Raw genomic sequence first — 23244 nt, 5'->3', positions numbered from 1 at the left:
GTTTCAAAAAATAAAGTGAAATTAGACCCTCGAACCATCTGGCTTGTACTCAGGATTGACCTTTAAAGCTGGATGCGTTCATAGTATCTTAAAAAAAAATCAGGCCTTTGAAGTGATATTCTACAGAGTCCGTGTGTAGCACACTGTTCTCATTTGCCATTGCTTCCTGATGTAAAGAGGAAAGAAAGAAATGGGGAAAAAAAAAAAAAGGTGGTACCCTGTAAAGTTGTTAGTGGTTTATAGCTCATTTACCTTAAGTAAGTGAACAGAAATTTGTTCGTTGTCAAACTGAAGATCTCAGTTTAAATGGGGAAAAAAATAGAAGGTAATTGTTCTGGGTTTTTGTCTTCCTTTGCTGGTGTATACTTCTTCATTGGAAGGTTTTCTTAGGGAAATCCTCATAAAACAAGAAAAACAGGGAAAGAAATTGTATTGCCTTAAGATCATCAAAATGCCTCCAGATCAGGAAAAAGCATTAAATGATTGTATTTTCAATGTGGAGTTATTATCAAACATTTTTTTTTTCCTTTTGGCCTGAAAAATGTTCAATATTCAACAGTGAACATCTCTTTAATAGATGGTTGTAGTGCAGATAACAGTCAGGTCCACCAATATCAGATTTATCAGTAATGGACTGAACGATCGTAGAGGCCTTTTCCAGCCTTGGTGATTCTATGATTCTATAATTAATGACACTGAATGGCAATGCTTTGAGCAAATCCTAGGCTAGAAAATCAAGAGTTGAGTCCCTGAACTGCGCTTCAGGCAATACTGACTTGGTATGAAGTGGCTCCTTGTTCTGTTTTCTATCATTTCCAGCTCTAATCTCTAAATCACCCCTCCCTGTCTCTTTAAAATGTATTAAAACCTTCTCCAGAAATGTGGCAAAGTGGGTGAGCCCAGCAGGTGGTAAGCTAGCATGGTATTTTTTGCCATGCTTTCCAAAACAGTCCAACGAGAGTCAAGGAGGAAATGTTGTCAGTGTGAATCAATGCCAAAGCTCCATGTCATGCTTTTGTTCCTGTTACCCAACAATGTAAAAATTAAAAACAAAGTCAAACCAGAAACAATTAGCAAAATATCATTTCCTAAGAACACGAGCCACTGAATAGCAAAGTTGCTATTAATCCAAGCTTAATCCAAAGTTTCTACGTGCATTGACTTAGCTGGGGCTTTCTGGACTGGTTTTGTTTTAGGTTTTTTCCCTGGTAACAAGTTCCCATATCTGAGGCTTATCCCATTATCCTTATGTGGTGACAGGCAATTACTTTTCTTGCCTTGTGTCCCACTTATCTCCCTAGTTTCAGATCTGTTTCTCCCCTTAATATTAGGGCGCTATTTAAAGATTGGTCTTTGTATCTCTTTCTTAACCTCACAGTTCAGCCTAACTCCTGGTCTCCTTTTCCATATTTAGGGTTCTACTGTATATCATTCACAAACTGACATAACTGGAAAAAAATGGTTCCATCATTTCTCTATTACAGGGTGCTATGACAGCTTCAGCTCTGGCTATCCTGGGCTGGGGGGGATTTATAGCCAAAATGTAATGTTACATTTAAACTTTTTTTGTGTATTTATGAGTTAATCTTTCAAACACGCAGCATTAGTGGTATGATTTGCACCTCTTTATATTTCTCATATTTCTTCTCTTCTTAAAAATAAAATGATTTGTGGTATTCTCCCTTTTCTCCCCCCTTCCTGTACCATGGCTGCTTCTGTGATTGAAAACAGGTTATTGCTTTATTACACCATTTATCTTCCAGTCCCTGTCACACCACCAGGGCAGCTTACTTTGGTGAAGAAAACAGACTCGATTATCATTTTGTTTCTCAAGAAGCATTCGACAAAATGTTGAAGACGGTGAGTACTCACTAGTATTCTGGCAGGACTGTTTGCTACAGAGTGAGCTCAGCTTTTCCATCCACATCATCATTCACAGTTACGTGAATGAATGTGAAAGCACAGGCAAAACAACCAAAAGTTCGTTGTATATTTATGTTGTCTTTTCTTCTGTATGCATACACAGAAACCATTCGGTTGACCTAATGGTCAGAAGGAATCTTTAAATAGCATTATAATGTAGAAATAATCTTATTTGCATGTGCAAGTATCTAGTGTCGGTACAAGAAACATAAACTCATGAAATCTGTCATCTCCCCTCTAAATTTTCCAGTAACCCTGCAGGGAATGCAGTCTTTTGAAGTTTAGCAATTCCCCCTAAAGGCATTGTGCCTCCAGCTACTGTTTCTGATGTCTTTTTGCTGCCTGCAATAAAATTTTGGCTTGAAAAGCCACAACAGAGCTCATTATTTGTACATGTACCAACGAGGGAGCCAACACAGTCTTAAGCAACTGATTTTAATGGTTCTTAATAGTAACTCTCAGTAATCAAGCAGTTTTGCTTACATTTCTCTAGACATACTGCTGGGAACCAAATTTTCACTTGTTAGGTATTAACTTTGAAATTTCTTGGCCAATTATGCATTCTCCTTGCAGGATTGTTTCTGTCCTCTTTTCTTTGGCGTCTTCTATTTTATATGGCATAGCCATATGGTTTGATGTAACGTCAAAAAAAAAGGATGCCCCTTTGTTTTAGATCTTGCTTTTTTAGAGCGTGAATGAATAACCAATGAAAGCTGTAACCTGTCAGCAGCTTGTTTTCAAGGCACTGGTGTTTTATTATCCATGAACAACGTACAAGCCCATACCCTGCGGGCCAGCTATGTGCTCTTCTCTGCAAACGTTGTGTTCCCACTGGCCTTATTATCACTGATGATTTAGTCAGGGAGAAAACGTGTTGGAAAAAAAAGCTAAAAAGTCCACAGTAATTATGCTCCTTTAAGAAAGTGGTTTTCATTAAAATATTTCCTTTGTCACTGTAGTCGCTGTTTTGAATTTCAGGGGAAGTTTATAGCCACCTTTAAATACAGTGGCTACTACTATGGACTTGGAAGAGACACTGTAGATTCAATTGCCAGAGAGGGTCTTGCAACATGTGTTCATTTAGAACTAGAGGTAAGAATCACACCTTGGTTAAACATTTTTGAGTAAGTCATTTTGTGAGAACTGCTGCGGGGAGGAGTTCATGCGTTTTGACTGAGGTTTGTTTCAGCAGCCTGGACCTGTCAACTTGGTGATTTTAGAAACAGAATCTAAGGCCTTCTGCCAGCCTACGTCTGCTGTGGATAGATTGGAATGATTTGCTTGGGCTTCATTAGTGTCACTGGAGATGCAGTCTTTTGGTGGAATGAACGGTATCTTTAACTCCTCTGCTTGCATCAAGTAGCTGTCCACTGTCTACACATGAAACAATACCTTACAATTCCTTTACAGATACCCACATTTAGTCGCATGCATCCCATGGCTTGCATCTTAAAATTTCTTTATCAGTTTTTCCAATCTTCAGTAGCCTTATGTCCCCACCACGTCATCAGCATTTCCATTACAGTATCCTCAGCTTTTCATCCATGTTCTTTCATCCGTGTTCTTTCCACCTGTCCCCAGCTTAGAGTGGGACTAGTCTAAAGCTGCACATTCCCTGGAACAACACCATGCTTCTCCTTTCCTGATGAAGCAAGGGAGGAGGCAGTATTTTGGGCAGAATTGTGAAAAGATGGGATCTCTGTAAGGGATTATTTTACCCTCTTCAAGATTTGACAGGTGCACATGCACAGATGGCAGAATCTCAGAAGTCTGGCTTCATTGAGAAACAAAGTCACAACAATGTGCCAAAACCTATCTATTGGAATCCCCAAATAGCAGCATTTTACCTCATTCTCTAATTAAGAACATTTCATTGCCTTAGATGGTTTACTAGGTAAGGATTGAGGAAACATAGAGGAAAGACAGGCTTCATTTCCTTCTAAAATCTTCCTCCAAAATAAGCTCCATCTACGTGAGCTTCCATAACAAGAGACTCTAGGGAGTGCCCAAAACATGATACTGAGTGTTTCTGTGTTTCACTGTGTTTGTAAGGCTTAGCTCTACCTCTAGGGGATTGCTACGAGTTCATAGGTACTACTACACTCCTGGATATTACTGAAGTTGTTGTCCTGGATAGACAACTAAGAAACTCCTTTGTCTCTGAAGTTTTGAGGTCAGATAGTTATTATGTGCACTTTTGTATCGCTGCAGATTCTCCTAGCAGATGAGGAACAATAATGGTGAGTTATGTATGTGAATAGAAGTTATCCGACTCCATTATCTTCTGCTAGGCTCATAACAAAAGTGATTTAGCACTATTAAAAGAAATTTTAATTATGGTCCATAGGCTGAGACCAAAAATATAGAGCTGTTCATTCCCTTTAATCTACAGTGTATCTTTTACTGATAAAGGAGACTGACACAAATTTTAACAGTTACATCTTGCTGAGTCCACACTTGGCAGTTAGTGAAGCTGCTGCAATTCTGTCACACACTGTATTGGAGAAAGTGCATTTGCAGTGCTTTTCATTTGCTTGTGTAGCCATGGATATCTGGATAGTAACAGAGGAGCTGCATGTCCCAACTGAGGGCTTAGTGGCAAAGTGGCTCGCATGTTATGCTCCCAGAAAAGTAAGTGGAATCATAGAATCATTAAGGTTGGAAAAGGCTACGAAGATCATCTAGTCCAACCATCAACCTGTCCCCACCATGCCCAGTAAGCTGTGTCCCTTGGTGTGGCATCGACCCTTTTCTTGAGCACCTCCATGGACAGTGACTCCACCTCGTACACCTTGTCTCTTCCCAAAATCCATACTCCTTTGTGCTTGATGCTGGTTATCCAGTCAGGCTGTGGAGTCAAAGGAAACGAGATAAATGCTAGTTGTGTTTTTTCTATAACCCCATAATGTTAACAGAAGAAAATGAACTACATTAAATGGGTGGGCATCTTCAACTCAGGTAGACCTTTGGGTTTTCTTGACCTCATATACAAACTCAGGAAACTCAAGTCTTTTTTTTCTTCTAATTTTCCAAGTATCTCCTTGCTTTCAAACTGTGCCAACTTCTGCATTTTCTCATTCTTTATTTTAAGGTCACTGTTTCTAATTTTATGTTAGACAGTCACTCAACCTGTAGTCTCTCTGTAGTAAATTTATTGGGCACACCAGGGATTTTCTATATCTCTTCTTTATTTCTCTTCCCTGTCCACCCCAAACTACTGATGGGCTGCCTTCCTATTCTGATGTAGTTTGTGGTCATATTAATCATTTGTTAAATTATTTCTTGATCAGAAAGAGACGTAACTCATGGCGCAGCTTCAGATGTGGAGGATGTTCCTAGGCTGGAATGTGGGGGTGCTTTCTGCTGTTTGTTTCATCTCTGAAAAGTTACAGGCATAGCTGTTTGTAGGTGGCCACATAACCAGATGCCAAGATTTGTGCCCCGAAGTCTCCCTTCCAGTTTCCACCAAAATTAATAGGATTTTCCCCAGAATCATTCCCTGAGATTTTTTTTGAACGGATCAAAGTACGGTTCTATACCTAGCATGCTGCAAACAGAATTAAAAGCCAATAAGTGTTCAGCCAGTTGTTGCTTGTTGTATGATTTTTTGCTTGTATTTCACTATAGAATTATTATGGGGAGCCCCAGCTTTAAGCATGTGGCTTTCAGTTCTGATGGAATAATGAACAGTGTTCAGTTCTGGCATATTAGTTCCTCTCTGTTCCTGCCCACTTTAGCAAAGAAGGCATAGCATGCTTCAATGAAAATGAAGTAAGCTTCTCTGCACTTATTGCAGTGCAGTAATGTTTGTGCTCTCAAGATAATCTGTTCATCACCATGCAACACAATGGCTGTTGGCAGTCCTTGGTTATTGGTGTTTTTCCAAAATGACCAAAACGATCCTTCAGTATTCCTTTGTAATCTCTGAAGAATTTTGCCCCTAAGAAGGGGAAGGTGTTTTGCCTTTGGTGTTGTTACTAGGGGGTTGTTAAAACGAGTTGTCAACATTTGAGTCCTTTGCTGGGAGGGTATTCATTTTGGTAGCTTCTTTTTCCTCCCAGGATCCTCTTGAGATCTTCTTTATGTGTTTGGTAGCACACATTTACACCTTTCTCTTTCTGCATTGGTCTGGGTTATATGGGTTTACTATTAGCTGTGCTAAATACTATTTTTTCTTGTTCCCCTTTTAACCAGCGTTGTCCAGCTCCAGATCTGCATTTTTTTTAATGACCATTACTGGCATGTTTATTGCTGTGAGATCTCTAGTGTCAAGCCTGTGCCCCATCTCTTATTGTCCTGTGCCTGTACTCCTTTGCGTTGTGTCCTGTCTCTGCTATTGCACTCAGCCTGTATTTATCTACTCTACGTTATTATGTTGAGTTGTAAACATCTCATAGTACCTGGAACAATTGCTTGTTACTGTTATCTAGATAAAACTGTGGTTTTACCACACTAAGGTAAAACAAATCAGATACCACACCTGGTCAACAAAAGAAATCGCTGTCACAGCTGAGCCAAGTAAAACAAAGTTATGGGCAAGTCAAGAGAAGTCCAGGGGGAGCAGGGCAAGCCTGAGTCCTGAAGCCCTGAAAATTCAGTGTTACAAGCAATGACAATGCCTTATTATAGGACTACATGGTTACAGCATTCTGTTTTATGCACGTAGAAGGAGAGAGAAAAGATTATTCAAGATATGAGTTGGTGCAAATGAGAGCTGTTGAAAATTCAGGGCTGGTACCTACATCAGAATTATGATGAAGTATAATGCTTTAAATTGCTGTAAGAATCTGGCTGAAAGAATTCCTTTGAAAGTGTATTTAGAATAAAGTAGTGCTATTCTTATAACATTTTTCACGTGTAGACATTGTGGCACTTTGCCTTGAACTTGCCTCTTTTGTCAAGTTGGATTCCAGATCTTGAGACCTTAGATTCAGGTTACCAGTACTGCTTTCCCAGTCCTTTGTGATAAATGGAGTTGTCCTCAGCTCAGATATAAATTCAATAGACGCTCGCTTTCGGGAACAAAACATTGTGTTTTTCCGTTTCCTTCTGAAGGGCGTGCGTAGCTTGAAAAATACCTACTTTAAACCCAGATATATCCTGGTGGTACCAATGAACAAAGTAAAATATGAGGGACATCTGCGGAGGAAAGGATTATTCAGCAGGCCAGAGATAGAAGAGGCAGTATCCAGAGTGGACATGTACATCAAAATAAGTGAGGATATTCCAGGATACTTTGATGCAGTAATCAGCGCAGGTGAGTTAATCTGTTTTAAGCTATAAACCTGACTTCTCATGTTACAGCATGAGATGGACTGTTAAAAAAGTGAATTCCGTAATTGATTTGCCTTGTTAATTTTTGTCCCGGGAATCCAAACACTCTGGAAATTCGTCAGGAGTGAATTATTCTACATCCCAAGTTGCCTCAAGTCCATCTAGAAAGGAAACCAAATAATTGAACTCAGCAACGCTAAGTGTTGTCTCCTGTGAGAATGTCAAACAGATGTTCAGTGATTTATGCTAATTGTCTGCTGGTTTCTGAGCAGAGGTCAGAGGTGCTTTTGACCTAACAGATCTAATTATCTCTGGACCAGATAGACTTTTTCAAGTGTTGAATTGACAGCTCATATGCATCTTACTATAAAGGAGAGGCCACTGCAATGATTTTCCTTGTCGGACTCTTCTAATTAGTAACTTGTTGAAGTCCTCCAGCCTGAGACAGGCAATGTGTGAGTGGTCAATATTTCATTAAAAACAGTGTTTGCTTCTTGATATTAAGGGATTGAGGGCAGCAGAAGGTGGAGAGGAATCCTTCTCTAATTCATTCAGCGTGTGCCCTTTTGTTGAGGTCATGTTTCAGTTCATCACAGTGATGGTGAAATACTTATAGTGGTAACAAAAACATTATCTGTAGTTATTCTCAAGGCTTTATGGAGCTTACAGTTAAAATAAAGCATTAAAAAAAACAAACCTATAACACAGTAAACCAAACTAAAGAATAGAGTGTAGAAACTGAGAGCTCAATTCCAGACAATTTACTTGAATGTGATGTTAATGAAGAGGAAGATTTTTCTCTCAGAGATGACCTGGATGAGTTAAAAATGCATTTGTGTCTCAGGCTTCCGTGATTTGTGACTTTGTACTGATGAAAGCTTGTTTGTTTGTTTGTTTGTTTTTCACAAAATGCTTATCCCTTTCTGCAGATGAATTGGATGAGGCATTTGCAGAGCTGAGTTTCCTGATAAAGGCATACCTGGGTCTGGAGCCACCTGCAGCTTCTGATAGCAGTCAAGACATGAATAGCAAAGCAGGAACAGGTACTGTGTCTGGGCATATGCTGCTACTGCTTTTATCAATAGCGTATTCCTGCTTATTTGTCATGAGAATTAAAATCTGTGAATGATGCAACCTGTGAGACTGCTGGTCTCTGAAAGCTCTGTGTGTTTCTCTGTAATGGGTCTCCGGGGCTGTTTCCTCCCTGGGATGTAAATCTTTAATGGAGATCTTTGCAGGTACTTTACGCTGCTGTGCGCCCTGAGGCAATAATATGCAGAAAGTAAGTTACCAGACTCCTCTGAGGATGCTTTTGGGCTGAGGATCTCCCATTCATTCCAGATAAATCACAAGCCAGATATGTGTCCCTGGCTGAGGGCTTTGTGCCTATCAAACTTGAACAACAAGAAAAGGGCATGGCACTGAGAGCTTACTTTTCTCTCTCCCCCAGGATAGCCAGAAGCGTGAAGAGATATATGAAAACCAGGATAGTAAGATGAGTGAAGGCAACTTAAAAATTCACTCCAAGTGCTTTTGGGGTTACCCACTGCAGCATAAACCCAGATGATTGGCACTGTGTTTAAAAGAACCCTTTAACTACTTGAATAACCGAAGATGAAGCCTCTTGATCACTTCAGGCTAACCCAAGCACACGCTGCTGCAAAAAGCAGTTCTGCACAACTTCTCTCTCCTGCCTGTGTGTTTCTAGTTTTCCCTTGCTCTCATTCCTCTGATAGTGCAGTCACATGTAATCCATCCAAAAACTAACCCAGAAAGGAACACACCTGACTTTCAGACAGATCAATCCCTTGATCCACCTCATTGTGTAGCTATAGGGTTGGCTCAAGGAGAGAAGGGTAGGGGAGAAGAGCTTCACGAGTGCTTCTGGAAGAAGAAAGGACTGCTCTTGTCAGAGAGAAGTCTTAAGATTAGCTTATGAGAGCTCAGCTCTAGCTCGTGTATTTATTCTAAACAGGACACGTTACCAGCTGAGATAAAAGCAGAGTACAGTCTCTAAAATATGGAAGAAGAAAAAAAATCAGAAACAGATATCACAGCAGTAAGATGTTGCACAACACAGGCTAACAACAAGCTCATTTATGTGAGCTCCTACCTCTAAGAACCTCAGTGGTTTATGGCTCTCTTGGTTAGATCCACTGCAGCAAGAGAGTAATTAGTTTCTGAAGTTGCGTAGAGCCAATATTCGTGACCTTCTGTGTGGCTCAGAAGGCTGCAAATAAAAGTAGATGAAGGAGGGCAAAAACGTTTGAAAATGTTAATGAAGGATAGTGCAAAATTCATCAGTTCATCATTTCAAGTAATTTTGTATCCTGAAAGAATTAATAAATACTAATTTCCCCGGGGAGAAGGAAAAGCTCCTGCGCATATTGTGGCATCCCAGTGCTACAGCAGTGGGCACACTTTCTGAAGAATCTTATTTAATCTTAATCTGTATAGATTTTATTTTCATTTCTAGAGCTCGCGTGTTTGTTTGAAGTCAGAGGGAGGAATTCCTTGCCTTGCTGCCTATAGTCTTGGTGCTTATTTGTCTTAAAACCACTGGAGATGTTTTGTCCTGAGAGACAATAAAACCCACCAAGCCCTAACTAGATTATCAGGAAAAAAGGAAAAGGTCTAAAGACAAAAGATTTGTATGTAATCATGGTATTTTTGAAGATATATGCGTACATACCTGAGGTTTCTTTAAAGGTGTATGTATTCCTCAGATGTTCTGAGTTCTTTCTGTGAGTGTCTTACAGAAACTTCATTAACAGCACTACACTTTGGAAATTCTGCTGTCCATAAAGTAACTTTTAAATTCACTACACGCCATTAAATTCATTTGGAGCTTCATTTATAGGTGGTTAAATAAATTTAACTAGCGATCATCCTTTCTTATGGACTGGGTGAAATAATTTATTTTTAAAAACTTGCCTCAAGGTTGTCTTAAAATGGGCATTTTTAGTAAGATAGTAGCAGGGGGAAGATTGATTGCGTGAGATTATGATAGGTTGTTAATTCTCTTTTTAATGAACTGCTGTGCAAGATCCTTTGCTCATATGCAAAGTAAAAATACTGGGAGAAAATAGATAAGTTCTTCTTTTTAAAAACTTTTTATAGGAGAAATTTAATACATTGCAGAGCTGATAATGCTTTGTACTTGCATAGCAGCTTTCATCCACAGAACTTGGTGCTGTACAACTGTTAATTATTTCTCACAGCAGTCCTGTGGAGTATGTGTTACTATTTGTATTTTACAAATGAGTACAGGAACATTTATGTTAAAGACTGATTACTTGTGATGCTGGGCACCAGCAATCCCACAGAACTTTTTGCAGTGTGAAGCTCTGTGCTTCTGAAGGTTAGGCTCTGCTACTTACTCAGTGTCAAAATGAGTGATTTACTGTGAGTGAAACAGAGCCTACCAATCTCAAGTCTTGTCTCCTCTGTTCTTAACACCAGATCTCCTGGCAGCTACAAACCAGCAGAATATATATAATGGCTAGGCTGAAAGTCACCTCATGACAGATGAAACTTTTTTTTTAATGAGTGCATACAGTAAGAAAAGTAACCATATTGAGTATATGAACATGCAGATGGACTGGATGTCTCTTTGCCTCTCATCTACCCTGACTGTGTGTGATAATATGTGAGATGACAGATAATACAGTAAGATTTTTGATTGAATTTACAGTAAGAAATGATTGAATTTCTGCAAAAAAACAGTGTCATGTATCAATATAAGAATTTTTTCTGTGATTGAGTTTAATATTTAGATATCATTTTATAGGCAGAGTAAATCATAGATTTGTTCGAGTTGGAAGGGACCCTTAAAGACAGTCTTGTCCAACTCCCCTGCAATGAACAGGGACACCTACAGCTGGATCAGATTGCTCAGAGCCTGACCTTGAGTGTCTCCAGGAAAGGGGCATCTACCTTCCATCCATCCAGATGTCTAGTACCAGATCTGGAGGTTGGTGGCCCTGCCTGTGGCGTAGGGGTTGGAATCTGATGATCCTTGGGGTCCCTTCCAACCCAGGCCATTCCATATTTCTATGAAAAGATGTCCCCTTCCAGCTCCCTAGCACATTCTGACCGCTCTAAGAAAGTCAAGACTCCTAAGCAGGCAGATTTCAGTTAGCTTGGAAGTCATAAAAGTGGAGCATATCAGATCATCCATGACAAAATGAAATTGTCTACATGGTCAAACACCTTTTTCCTAATCCATTAAATGTAGGGTGGAGGATTTCTTTTCAGATATTTCATAGTTTTCATTTGCCTAAGTATTGGAGGAGATACAGTTGTTGCATCTTGTGAAATACTTGGAAGCTTTAAAAGATTTTGGGGAGAAGTGAATGGTTTAGATCCTTTGTAGCCTTCACAGTTATCTTTTGCAAATCCACAATGGTACTGAAAGCCAATTCATAGCTGAAAATGTCTAGATTCTTTCTGACTGCTGTAAGCAAAGTGCCGTTCAGAATTTTATTTTTTGACAACTGTCTTTTCCATATTAGGTTCAAGAATACGCTTCTTGCAAGAGCAAAGATTGTCACCCAGCAGAGGAGTGACTGGCACTACTCGGTCTTCAACCATCAATGAGTTCTTGGACTCCTCTGCCAAAAATTATCCAGGAGACACCTTGGACAAGCTTACTGCACAACTGAGTGCTGTAGTAAGTAGCATTTGCTCTAATCTTGGGACAGAAATAATTTACATGCAAAAAGCTATGTGTAGATCAGACTTTTCTTTCTTCAGACATGAATTAAGTTCTGTTCTCTGGATGTCTTTCCTTCCAACTGTTTACCAGTTAACCAGAGTTCAAGGCACATGAATGAGAATAAGGCAAGTAAAGCTAACGTATTTGCTCAATTTCACACCAAAATAAAATGACTTATCACAGTGGATTTCATCCAGTTGTGCCCTGGTGCAAGGGAGCTGAATGTCATCTCTCTCAGTTCTGTTTTAGACAGTATTGAAACTTTCCCATTCAGAGCAAACAGATGCAGTTAATAGGACCATGAAGATTACTTATGAACGCCATCCCACGGCAGTGGAATAACTCATTCAGCCAAGTGTCTCAGAGTGAGTGCTAGTAATAACTGCCAGAGATCAAATTTAAGCACATTTTTCACCTGCTTTTACTTTTTCAATCAACAGATTCAACAGCGTGCTTGGATTTCAAATAACTTCTTGCAACTTCGGCTTCATCTCTTTTTTTCTTCTTCTTCTTAATAGTGTTTTCCCTAAAGGCATTCATTCTCCCTGCAGGCAGTGGGGGAGTTGGGACTATGAAGCAGATGTGTCTAATGCTCTTTTTATATGACAATGACAGGAGAAAGAGAAAAAGAAAAATGAAAGCTTTAAACTTTGTTCCATTCCAGGGTTATGATGTCATTATGATGAATGATGGCTTGGCAGGCATGACTTGCTGTACAATTTTGCCACTATCTCTGTATTTATAACTACCTCTGATGTTTAGAAGTAGTGTTCTAGATGGAGCAAAGTAGAAGACCCCCTCCTGGGCCTGTTTCCCAGGCTTTAAAAAGGTTCTCTCGAGTGTGGGGTATGATTGTAAAATGGCTGACATAAATAAGGAACCTCCCATCTTCCAGTTTTCTGAAATGAAATGCCTCTTTTCAAGACTTGCAGAATTCAAAAACTGCCACAAGTGTTGTTCATTTTCATGTTTCTTTCATGTAAAGGGTTGTTAGTTTAAGGTGAGACAGAAAGCAGAATTTTTCTTACCTTGGTGGCTCCCTGACAGCTCTCCTGCCCCAGTAATTTATTTCTCTCACTTTTTATTCCATCTATTTTTATATTATCTTGAAAGTTTACATTTTGTCAAGTCAGGGAGAAGTGGTTTATGATGAAGGAGGCTATCACTTAACGTGGGTTTTACTTACTTTGTGGCTGCAAGGCTCTCTTTCTTATTAGTCTCCCTGTTCGATCCTGGTAATAACTTTTAGTTATTTACTATGCTAAGTTTCCAATACATTTTTATGTGCAGAGGAAGCTTTATAGCATCAGCTGAAGCATCAATGTAGTAAAACATTCAAGGTGAAACACAGGTGCCTCTTGGACTGTATTTAATGAGAAGAATATAAATATGCCTGTGGCCTTAAAGTAAAATTTTGTCTAAACCGTTACATTTGGGACTACACATTTCTTTTACTTTAAGCACTCAAATAATTTGCTGTCACTGCAGTAACTACATTCCACTCCCACCGTGTATAACGAGAAAGTAAAAAAAAAATATGAAGAAATTATGGATGTGAGATGTCCACGAGCAAATTAAGAAGCAGAGTCTGCTGCTCAGAGGAGGACAGCAGATCTGATTCCCTGCAGCCTTATCCCTTGTGAGCGAGCCAACCCTGCACCAATTTCATCTAGCTGCAATTAGCTACACGTGGGATGAACATAAAGGAATCTATGCCTGTAATCCACACCAACAAAAACAGGAATGGAGCTGCATCTTTACCAAAAGAAAGCAAAGCGTAACTCAAGCTCAGTGAGCTTATAAACAGACCTGTACTTATCGTAACTAGTGAAAGAAAGCCCAGGAATTCACAGTAGTCATAATGGGAGCAGTTAGCAGATTAACTATATTCTCTTTCATTCCTCATACCATGACAAAACTCCTCTGTTACAGACATGTGATTTAGCTATTAAATTGATAACTATCAATGGCTATCAGTGGATAACAAAGCAGGATGTAAATCTCAGAGCAAAGTTATTACATCTCATTTTTTAAGCACACTGTCGTTTGGCGTTCGTCTGATCTGAGAAATTACATTGTGCGCAGCACATGTTAATTAACACACCCTTGAAACTCGAGACCATATTTTCCAGTCTGCTAAGATCGTAATGTGTTCCTTGTACAAAGTCATTTTACCTTTTGCAAATTTCAGTCAGTTAATTCCCTCTCTGAGAGGGGAATATTGGTTGATATAGAGTGAGAAAGACAGGTTTTCAGTATTGTTGGAGCAAGGAGAGAAAGCTGGTGTATTTAAGTTGTAGGAGAAGCAAAATTTTTCTATCTTCAACCTCTTGCTGGTGAAAATAAGCTTAAGAGCATAGCTAGAATCATCCCAGCTCTGATACACTGTGAGGTAGGAATGCATCAAAAGTAGTTCTCTGCTGATACTCCTTCCTGCTACATCCTGGCACATTTTGAATGTTATGTGAAGAAACAGGTCTTCACTAGAGATGAAGATTTTCATTTTTCAAAGCCTGCAAGATTTCAGACCAAAATTTGCTTTGTGTAGATTGGTGAATTATATTTAACGTCTTGTTACTTACAGTAAAACTCTGCTGTCTTCCTAGAATAAATGCATACACTTTAGAAACTTAACAAAAGAGAGGAATATTGCAGCCAATTAAGTTACCCTATATACTTTTAAGTTCCTGTATAAAGTTGGTCATATTTCTCTATCAGGAAGAAGCTTCTCTGCAAAGACGTCACGCTGCAGCACGTCAGGCTCTGTCAGGAAAGGCACCTAGTGCATACGTCCAGCTGTTTCAAAGGTAATGTAGAACCACAGAATCATTTGAGTTGGAAGGGAACCTTCAAGGTCATCTAGTCCAACTGCCCTGCAATGAACAGGAACGTCTACAGCTAGATCAGGTGCTCAGAGCCTACTCCAGCTTGACCTTGGATGTCTCCAGGGACGGGGCATCCACCACCTCTCTGGACAACAACCTGTTCCAGTGCCTCACCACCCTCACTGTGAAAGACTTTTTCCTTATATCTGGCCTAAATCTCCTCTCTTTAAGCTTGAAACCATTTCCCCTTGTTCTGTCGCAACAGACCCTGCTAAAGAGTCTGTCCTCTTCTTTCCCATAGCCCCTGTTTTGATACTGAAAGGCTGCTTCTGGCAGTGCACAGTCTCCAAGATGTTTTTTAGTGCTTCTGGTGATTAGTGCTGGGCCTCGCTCAGCACAAGGTTCTTCGCAGTGCACTTCCATGCATACCACTGTTTAAAGCAGAATTTCTGAAAGCTGACTCCACTCCCTGACTCCGTAAAGAAAATGGACTATATCTTTCTGTCTCTTCTCTCTTTTTCTTTCTCATAGTCACAGCCCTGCAAAATGGTATTAAGTCTATACATCTTAGCGTACTTTCTTTGGTTGGTCTTCTTCCTTTGGTAAATACCAATGCAAATCTTCCTATTTTGAATTCTTTTTTGCTTGCTTTTCCTACCTGTTGTGAAAAGGCTCACAGCATTGACATTTAGAAGTAGCACGTGGGCCTCTAAATCAGCACCTATCAAAATGAATAGAACAGTGTTTCAGTTCTGTACAAACACAGTCACTAATTATACATACCAGATTTCCAATAACAAAGACTGAAGATTGATTCTTTAAATAAGGAAAGAAACAAATCACTGGATTAAAATATCTTTAGAAAAAACTATGGCAGAAGCTTACAGCAGAGATGCATAATTATGATATATTTTCTAAATCTTAGAGAAGTTTTTTAAGTAGCTGAAGGAAGACTTTTCTCTCCACTCATTCATTTTAACTATGTTGCACTGAGAAGAAAAATGGAAATCGATGTTTTCTTATCCTGGATGTTTTGGTTTTGATTTAGTGTGGCAGTGTGAACTGTTCTCTTGCATCTGTTGCTCTTTGCAGCCTTTATTCCGTAATAGTCATTCCAAGGAAGCTGGTTGAGGAGTTAAATATGAAGCTGTTTCAGCAGAGCTGTCAGGCAGGTGAGAGAAAATCCTGTCACCTCCAATCGGTATTTGCAATTACCAGGCCTCAAGGGATAGATGCACTCAGCAAAATTGGAGGCAAGAGTAGACAACGCACCGTTCCATGCAAGAAGTCAAGTCAAGAAATGCCATTAATATGGATGTTATAAAATGGTTGAAATTCTGGGAGAGAATCTGATTTCTGGAACATAGCAATTAGATAGTGGAGCCCTTTAATCATCTTCATGGTCCTCCTCTGGCCCCATCCAAAAGATCTGCATTCCTCCTGTACTTGGGGGACATGGACCTGGATGCAGAACTCCAGATGGGGCCTCACAAGGACAGAGTAGAGGGGGACGATCACCTCCTCACCCTGCTGCCACCCCTCTTTTGATGCAACCCAGAATGCAGTTGACCTTCTGGGCTGCAAGAGCACACTGCTGGCTCGTCTCCAGCTTTTTTGTCCCTCAGGACCCCCAGTCCTTCTCCGCAGGGCTGCTTGCAATGAATTCTTCTCCCAGTCTGTAGACATATCTGGGGATGCCCCAACCCAGCACCTTGCTTTTGGCCTAGCTAAATCTCATTAGTTTCTCATGGAGCCCACTTGTCAAGCCTCTCCAGGTCCCTCTGGATGCCATCCCTTCCTTCTGTTTTGTCAACTACGCCACTCAACTTGGTGCCATCAGCAAACTTGCTGATGGTACTCTCAATCCCATCATCTATGTCATTGATAAAGATCTTGAAGAGTGCTGCTCCCAAGGCAGAGCCCTGCAGGATACCACTCATCACTGCCTCCACCTGAACATTAAGACGTTGACCACATCCCTCTGGCTGTGACCATACAACCAATTATTTATCCACCTAACAGTCCACCCTTCAAATCTGTCTTTTCACCTTTCTCTGCAAGCCTGTGCTTAGTAAATTCAGTCATGTTACTGTAAATTCTCTCTAATTTGTTAACTCTCAAAATTGACCAGAGAACTTCAAACGTCTTTACAAGTGCTGACAAGTAAAAGTCAGTAGTGTGTCTGAGACACACCACTTCATTGTCTAAGCACATGGTACTAAAAATGGGCACCAATCCTTTCATGCAGTCAAATTGCATTAGACATTCAGGTTAGACCTATCATCTCACTATTATGTCTAGATCCATTTTGGCTTCAGTACTCTCCAGATTTCTCTCTCCTGTGGAAAAATACTTACTTTGAGCTATTTTATTTGGAGGTTTTTCTTTCTCTTTTTTCTTGGCTGTGTAAATAGGACAGATGTCATGCTGTTTGAAATCTGGTTTTGAAAAACTCTCGCTATTTTTGCATGAATCTCATCAGCTTTGTCCTAAATAATTTTTATTTAGAATATGATACACTTTCTCTTTATTTCCATTGTCAGCAGCAGTGCATAAAATCTGACTGCCTAATCTGCTGTTTGTGTAAACATGATTTCTTTCACTGGTAACATCTCTGACCTTACAGAGGCTTTTAGCTGGTGAGCCTTAATGTAGCAAACTTGCTGCTGTAGGTTTTGCTAAGCAGAAAATGATGGTGGGTTTTGTTGGTTTTGGTTTTTTGTTCTACTCCCCTAATTTCACTCATTTTCAGAAGAATTACTAGTGCTGGTGTCATGCTGAGAGCAGACTGGGAGGGTGAGTGAGTGGCTGTGGACCCAAAACGGTGGAGGACAGAAGCATCTCAGCTTGCTTCTGAGCAGTGATGCTGCAGAGAATGGAAACCCTACTTCAGCTAAGAGTGAATCTTAATACTATGAGATATATCAAACTGGTGCCAAAAATGATAGATGCAAAAAAGTTCTTAAGGTACTAAATGTTTTGAATTTCTCATGTATCAGTAAATATTAAAAGATTCTTTAATGCTTAATCTCACCATTGCACATTTTAATCCAGGCTGATATATTGCTCAACTTTCCTAAGTATGCATTAGAAAATTTTAAAAGTGGGTGTCACACAAGCATCCAGCCTGCTTTATTTATTGCAGCCCCGCAGGGTTATCTACATAAATTTAGATTCTTAAATCTAAGTTACTGAAAAACTAGCCTCTCTGTTTTTCTGCCTGTTGCTGTGTGTAATTAAAGTCATTTTGATGTCTCATTGCCTAATACAATGTAAGGGCAGTGTTTCGCGGTTTGATCCGAATAATTTCACTGTCTCTATGTCTGAGGGTAATAAATAAGGAGTTGGGTTGAAGTCTCATTCAGATCAGACCTTTGTCTAACGATTAACTTGTTGATTTTCTTGGAATGTTGTTGAAAGAACTGAAGTAAGCAAGAGCAGGCATCACCAAGAGGAAAATTTATAACCTGTGAACTCACTTTTCTGAGTTGGAGGAGATTCATACACTTTACAGTCACAACAGAGCTCCCTGCCAGAACTGGAAGAGCGAAGGTGCATGGTCTACCTGTGGTTGAGACACTCTCTTTAGGCTGAATTTGCCTGTGAGCATAATATTTGCATGCATGTGGCATACATGTCTTGCAGATCCTGTTGTCTGGCCAGCCTCTGATTTCAGTGTAATTGCCTTTTCAGTTTTGTTTTTATGCCCATGCTAGTGAGAAAACTAGGACCGAACTACATGGGTGTGAACTACAGGGGAGCTATTTAAATTATCTAACCCATTTTCCTTTTTTGATTTGAGCTGAGGAATACTCATGCAATAGGAGCTGCACTGCAAGTCTAAATTCCTCTAACAACGGTACCAAACTCAAGAGGAAGTGCGAAGAAGACATTTGGCACCCCGATAGAAAGTGGGAAAACATCCCTTTCACCTTTAAAAATGCATGTGCTGCTTAACAGTCTGGCAGGTTGGTTTAAATTCATTTTTCCGCTGAGATGTAGCTTCTGAGAGTTGATCATAGGCTGTGAATACCAACCTTTTCTACAAGTAGTGGAGACCATTCTGCTGTGGGGACCCAGTCAGCATGGCCTTGAATTCTGCCCTCAAAGTTCTGCTTTAATTCTTCTGTCCTCCACTCAGCAGAGTTCTTTGTTACGAGAATTTCTTAATTTATTTTTAAATTTCATAAAAAAATTTATTTCCGTTACGCTGATTCACACATAGGGATTTCTGAGAGCACTCAGTATCTCTGGGGGCCGAGTGGAATCGGACCCTTTTATCCATGTGTTTGGTTCAGATTTTTATCTGAGCCAATAACGAACAAACACCACTGCCAGCCAGCAGCTGCTGGACAGTGAAACAAAAGCTTGAAGCATGGGAAGCTTTAAATAAATGTAAAATTCAAAATTTTGAAGATGGGACTTGTCATCCCTGGAGGTGTTCAAGAAACGTGGAGATGGAGCACTGAGGGACATGGTGAGTGGGCATGGTGGGGATGGGCTGACAGTTGGACTAGGTGGTCTTAGTGGTCTTTTCCACTGATTCTCTGAAACCTAGTTTCTCCCACGGAACAAGCATTCACCAGTTGCTACTGCAGTTAAAAATGCTCTTAACAAGCTTTCTAGGGAAAGCAGAAAATGAGCACATGCTGAAGTTAAATGGGCTCTTCGCCCTTAGAAACAAACTGATTCCTTCAGAGGTCATTGACGTGTGTCAGTGGGATGGCTTTGGTACAGGAAGTAGATGTATGGAATCTCTAAGAGTTGTAATTTTAAATTCAGCATTTTATTAAGAATCTCTTATGTCTGGCACTCTTCGGTGCTGCTTGTGCTTGGTTTTAATTCTACAGTGTCCCTGACTAGGTGTCCTTGTTCATTGCAGGGCAGCTGGGCTAAATGGCCTTTAAAGGTCCCTTCCAACTCAAACAATTCTGTGGTTCAGGTCTATAAATGAAGTGGTGTCAATATTGCAATTGCTGTGAATGTGGCTGTTCCTCTCCACTGGCTCTAAGCAGAACCTGGACTACTATCTCAACTGCTTATTCCTACTTCTCTTCTACTGGAGATAGTTCTCCCCTTCATCCAGACACATTTTAGGAGCTAGCTAAGCACTAGCTATTCTGTCACAGTAAATAAAAGCCTGTAACAAGCCCTCTATTTTCTTTTTGTGTTTTTTTTTTTTTAGGGGCCTAGAAATCACTCCTGCACCAGGCAGTTCCCAACAGCAATTACTGGAGCCAACAACACGTCCTCCTCTGGTCTCAGATGGAAGGAGTGTCACCCAAGACCACAGCTTCCCCCTGATTAACAAGGAAAGCAGGTGAGTTCCATTTCTGAGACTGCCACTGCGTGGAGTGAAGGTTAATGCTGCAGTACACAAGATGTAAAACTACTGTCCACGCTAATGCATTTGTCTCCTCCATTACATCAACAGCCTTATTAAATGTACAGTGTAAAAGTCTTGTCATTCACAGGAGTGGTTTCATTTAGACACCATAACTCATAAAAAGAGAATTTCCAGAGCTTTCTATTAGCAGGATGTTTGAAGAGGAAATGATGCTGAAAGAAACTTGGCCCAGGTACAGAAAAACAGAACTTCAGTGACGACTGTTTTTTTAGAGAAATTACCAGATATTGCTACCAGAATTATTTCTTATCCTCTTTAGAGGATTACCATAGTTAATGCTGAATACCATTTGGGAGACTCTGGGTAATAGCACAGTCTTCACATTCACATCTCATCGATGATAACAGCCGACTCTGCCAGGATCCTCTGTAGTACCTTTGCCTTTCCTTAGTCATTGTTGCTAGGTGTCATATCTCGTCCAGCATCTCTACCTGTGAGGGATAAGCATCCTCATTTATACGTACCACAGCTAAACAGGGTAGGTAAACAGGTATGGAAAGGGGACAGCTCCTATCTCACATAAAGCTTGTAGAGAGGGAAGGATAGAAGGCTACATCTTCATTGTCTTTCAGGCATTCAGCTATGAAGGCAGCTATATTTTGCTGACTAGTTTTGCAAGTCTCACATTGCTATCCTGCCAAAATGCTGTGACTTGCTCTCATTGTCCTGTTCCATAAGAATGTCTGAGCTCTGGCTGCCAGCTATTACAGCGAGTGACATTGCAGCTTTTCTATGCAGAATCCTGAATAAGCCTTTCTTCCTTTCTTCTGGCCATCTGTTGTAATCTCATGCCCAGATGGGATACACAGAAGCAGCCGGATGCCACACAGCATGACCTAGTGCATTATAAGATGCCAGATCCCCCATCCACACTTGGAAATGGATGTGCACTTGTGGCCGTGCCCTGAGCCATCGTAAAATGAGCTCTCCAGACTCTTCTGAACCTATGCAAAGCTCATCTGAAAGCTCCAACTGAGAGTGAGCTGGAGTCTGTGCTGTACAACTATTGGAAAGCTGGAATTTGATCATGGGTTCAGTCCCATAGCTCATACCTTATTGTCACTCCGTGCAAACCAAGCTACCTTTCCTGCTGTATTAAAACACCCATACCATGCATTTTCCAACTATTTGTTTTAAGTGAACAAATCACTGCATTAAATAACTTCCTAAACGCACATTAGACAGCTTTTCACATAAGTCAAAGCGAAGAGAAATGCTAACATCTTTGTAAGATTTCAACCCATTCACTTTGTTCTTGATCTACTGAAGCAGAATTCTTAGATAAACTTACTGTTGGGGAAAAAAAAAATCTGTGTTCCTTTTACATCCTAGGGAGACTGCCAGTTCCTTCTGTGTGATGTACTACCTGCCACTGTAATTACAAGTAGTTAATTAGCATGCTGTAAAGAGGTTGAAACCGTAGGCCTCTGCAGATTCATTTGTCCTGAGTATTTGTGCCACAGTGGAGTGTGCTGAAGGGGAACAGAGTGAGCATATGAGAGAAACTGAGTGCATAATAGGTTGCAGAGGGATTATGCATCATCTGTCCTTACCAGCAAGTGGCAAGACCTATAACTCAAATGAGTGTGAAGCTATGATGAGTTGTAAAGGTCTCACCCTTCGCATATGGGAATAAATATGTCTTTCCACTCCACCACATTTCGGTGTTTTGACTTTAACAGTGTTTTCATTTAGCACCGTTAATCACGCAGTGGAAAAACAACTGTGAGGAGGGAGAATGCAAACTGCTAATCTGATTCATTTTCTGTGCGTGCATCAAGGCCTACCGCAAAACTGTACAGAGTCGGGTGTTCAAATTCTTTTGCAAGGGAAATAAGGAAAGTTTGGAATACATTTTCTAATAGGCATGGTTGATGGAAATGCTTGTTGTGTAGATGCATTTGAAATACCGACAAAAAAAAAAATTCCCCCCTTCTGAAGTACTGCAGTAAAACCTGTAGTGATTTTACTTGTCTGAATATTGAGGTGCTTTTAATCTTTTCTTCTGCTTTTTCCCAATTTTATGCTTTCCACATTTGGAATGGAAGAAAGAGTAGAATTAAAAAAGCCAACAAGGGGTAAGATCATGAATGTTCTGACGTCCACGTGCCTCCAGGCACAGGCAATGAAGCAAATGCTGTTTGCTGGGATCAGGGTCTGCAGATTAGTCTGACATCTTGCTGGGCAACTGTGTCCAGGTCCCAAATTTTTTGCATTTCTCAATGCTGAGATCTTTCTTAATAGGATTTTGTGATGTCCCTGGTGATGCTCTGTGAACAGAAGCTCTAAGGTGCTGGGACTGCAAATAGAACCATGGAGTCATTAAGGTTGGAAAGACCTCTGAGATCATCCAGTCCAACCATCAACCCCTCCCCACCATGCCCACTAACCATGTCTCTCGGTGCCACATCTCCACGTTTCTTGAACACCTCCAGGGACACTGAGTCCCCCACCTCCCTGGGCATCCTGTTCCAATCCCTCACCACTCTCTCTGAGAAGAAACTTTTCCTAATATCCAACTGAACCTCGCCTGGCACAACTTAAGGCTATTACTTCTCATCCTACAGGGATGAGTACCTGTACCAGTGCTTGTAAGGCTGTTGTATAAGCCAGCTATTAGAATGATCTGGTTACAGCACAGCAAGGTGAGAAGAGAGGAGGAGCAAAATACAGAGTGGAGCTAGGAACTGTTGAGCTGGTGAGTGGAAGGCAGAATGTCAGCTGTCATTGAGCTGTGCATTTAGCAAGGAGCTATCTCAAGACACAATCAAATGAAGAATATCTGTCAATTGATATATTGTGCCACCCTGTGCAATGATGTATGTTAGGGTTTGGCAGTCCAGTGCAAGCATGATCTAAACAAGATGTGTAGCAGTCCAGGGCTTTATTCCTCTACTCATTACTAATATAATTTGTGTTTAGTGCAGTCAGACTCCATTTATCTCATTATTCCATGGGGTATTCTTGTCCTTTTTTTTTTCTTCATTCCTTTTCCATTTAAATGAAGGGGAAATATAAATAGAGGTAGAAGTTTAAAGTTAGGGCATGTGCCTACTCCACATGTGGTAGTTTTCTTTTTTGTGCTGAGGAAGGTCTGG

General features: G+C 40.4%; 1 protein-coding gene across 13 annotated transcripts in view; it reads left to right on the top strand.

Moving 5' to 3' along the window:
• The window catches only part of LRGUK (leucine rich repeats and guanylate kinase domain containing), a 55221-nt gene that overhangs the window by 22548 nt on the left and 9429 nt on the right, over positions 1-23244 (top strand). For 10 of the 13 annotated variants that reach the window (XR_002434259.1, XR_002434260.1, XR_002434261.1 and 7 more), the window contains 7 exons: positions 1764-1860; positions 2902-3015; positions 6979-7180; positions 8127-8240; positions 11712-11869; positions 14633-14721; positions 19925-20059. Coding sequence is in view for 5 of the 13 variants with exons in the window: in XM_021384278.1 (XP_021239953.1) it covers positions 1764-1860; positions 2902-3015; positions 6979-7180; positions 8127-8240; positions 11712-11869; positions 14633-14721; positions 19925-20059 (909 nt within the window). In the remaining 8 variants the exon portion in view is untranslated. The other 3 variants (XR_002434262.1, XR_002434263.1, XM_021384279.1) reach the window with 3 other exon arrangements.

Source organism: Numida meleagris, chromosome 1 (assembly GCF_002078875.1).
Source record: "Numida meleagris isolate 19003 breed g44 Domestic line chromosome 1, NumMel1.0, whole genome shotgun sequence".
NCBI classification, from domain to species: domain Eukaryota; kingdom Metazoa; phylum Chordata; class Aves; order Galliformes; family Numididae; genus Numida; species Numida meleagris.
Note: the sequence above shows the minus strand (reverse complement) of the source record. Positions and strands in the feature narration are given on the sequence as shown.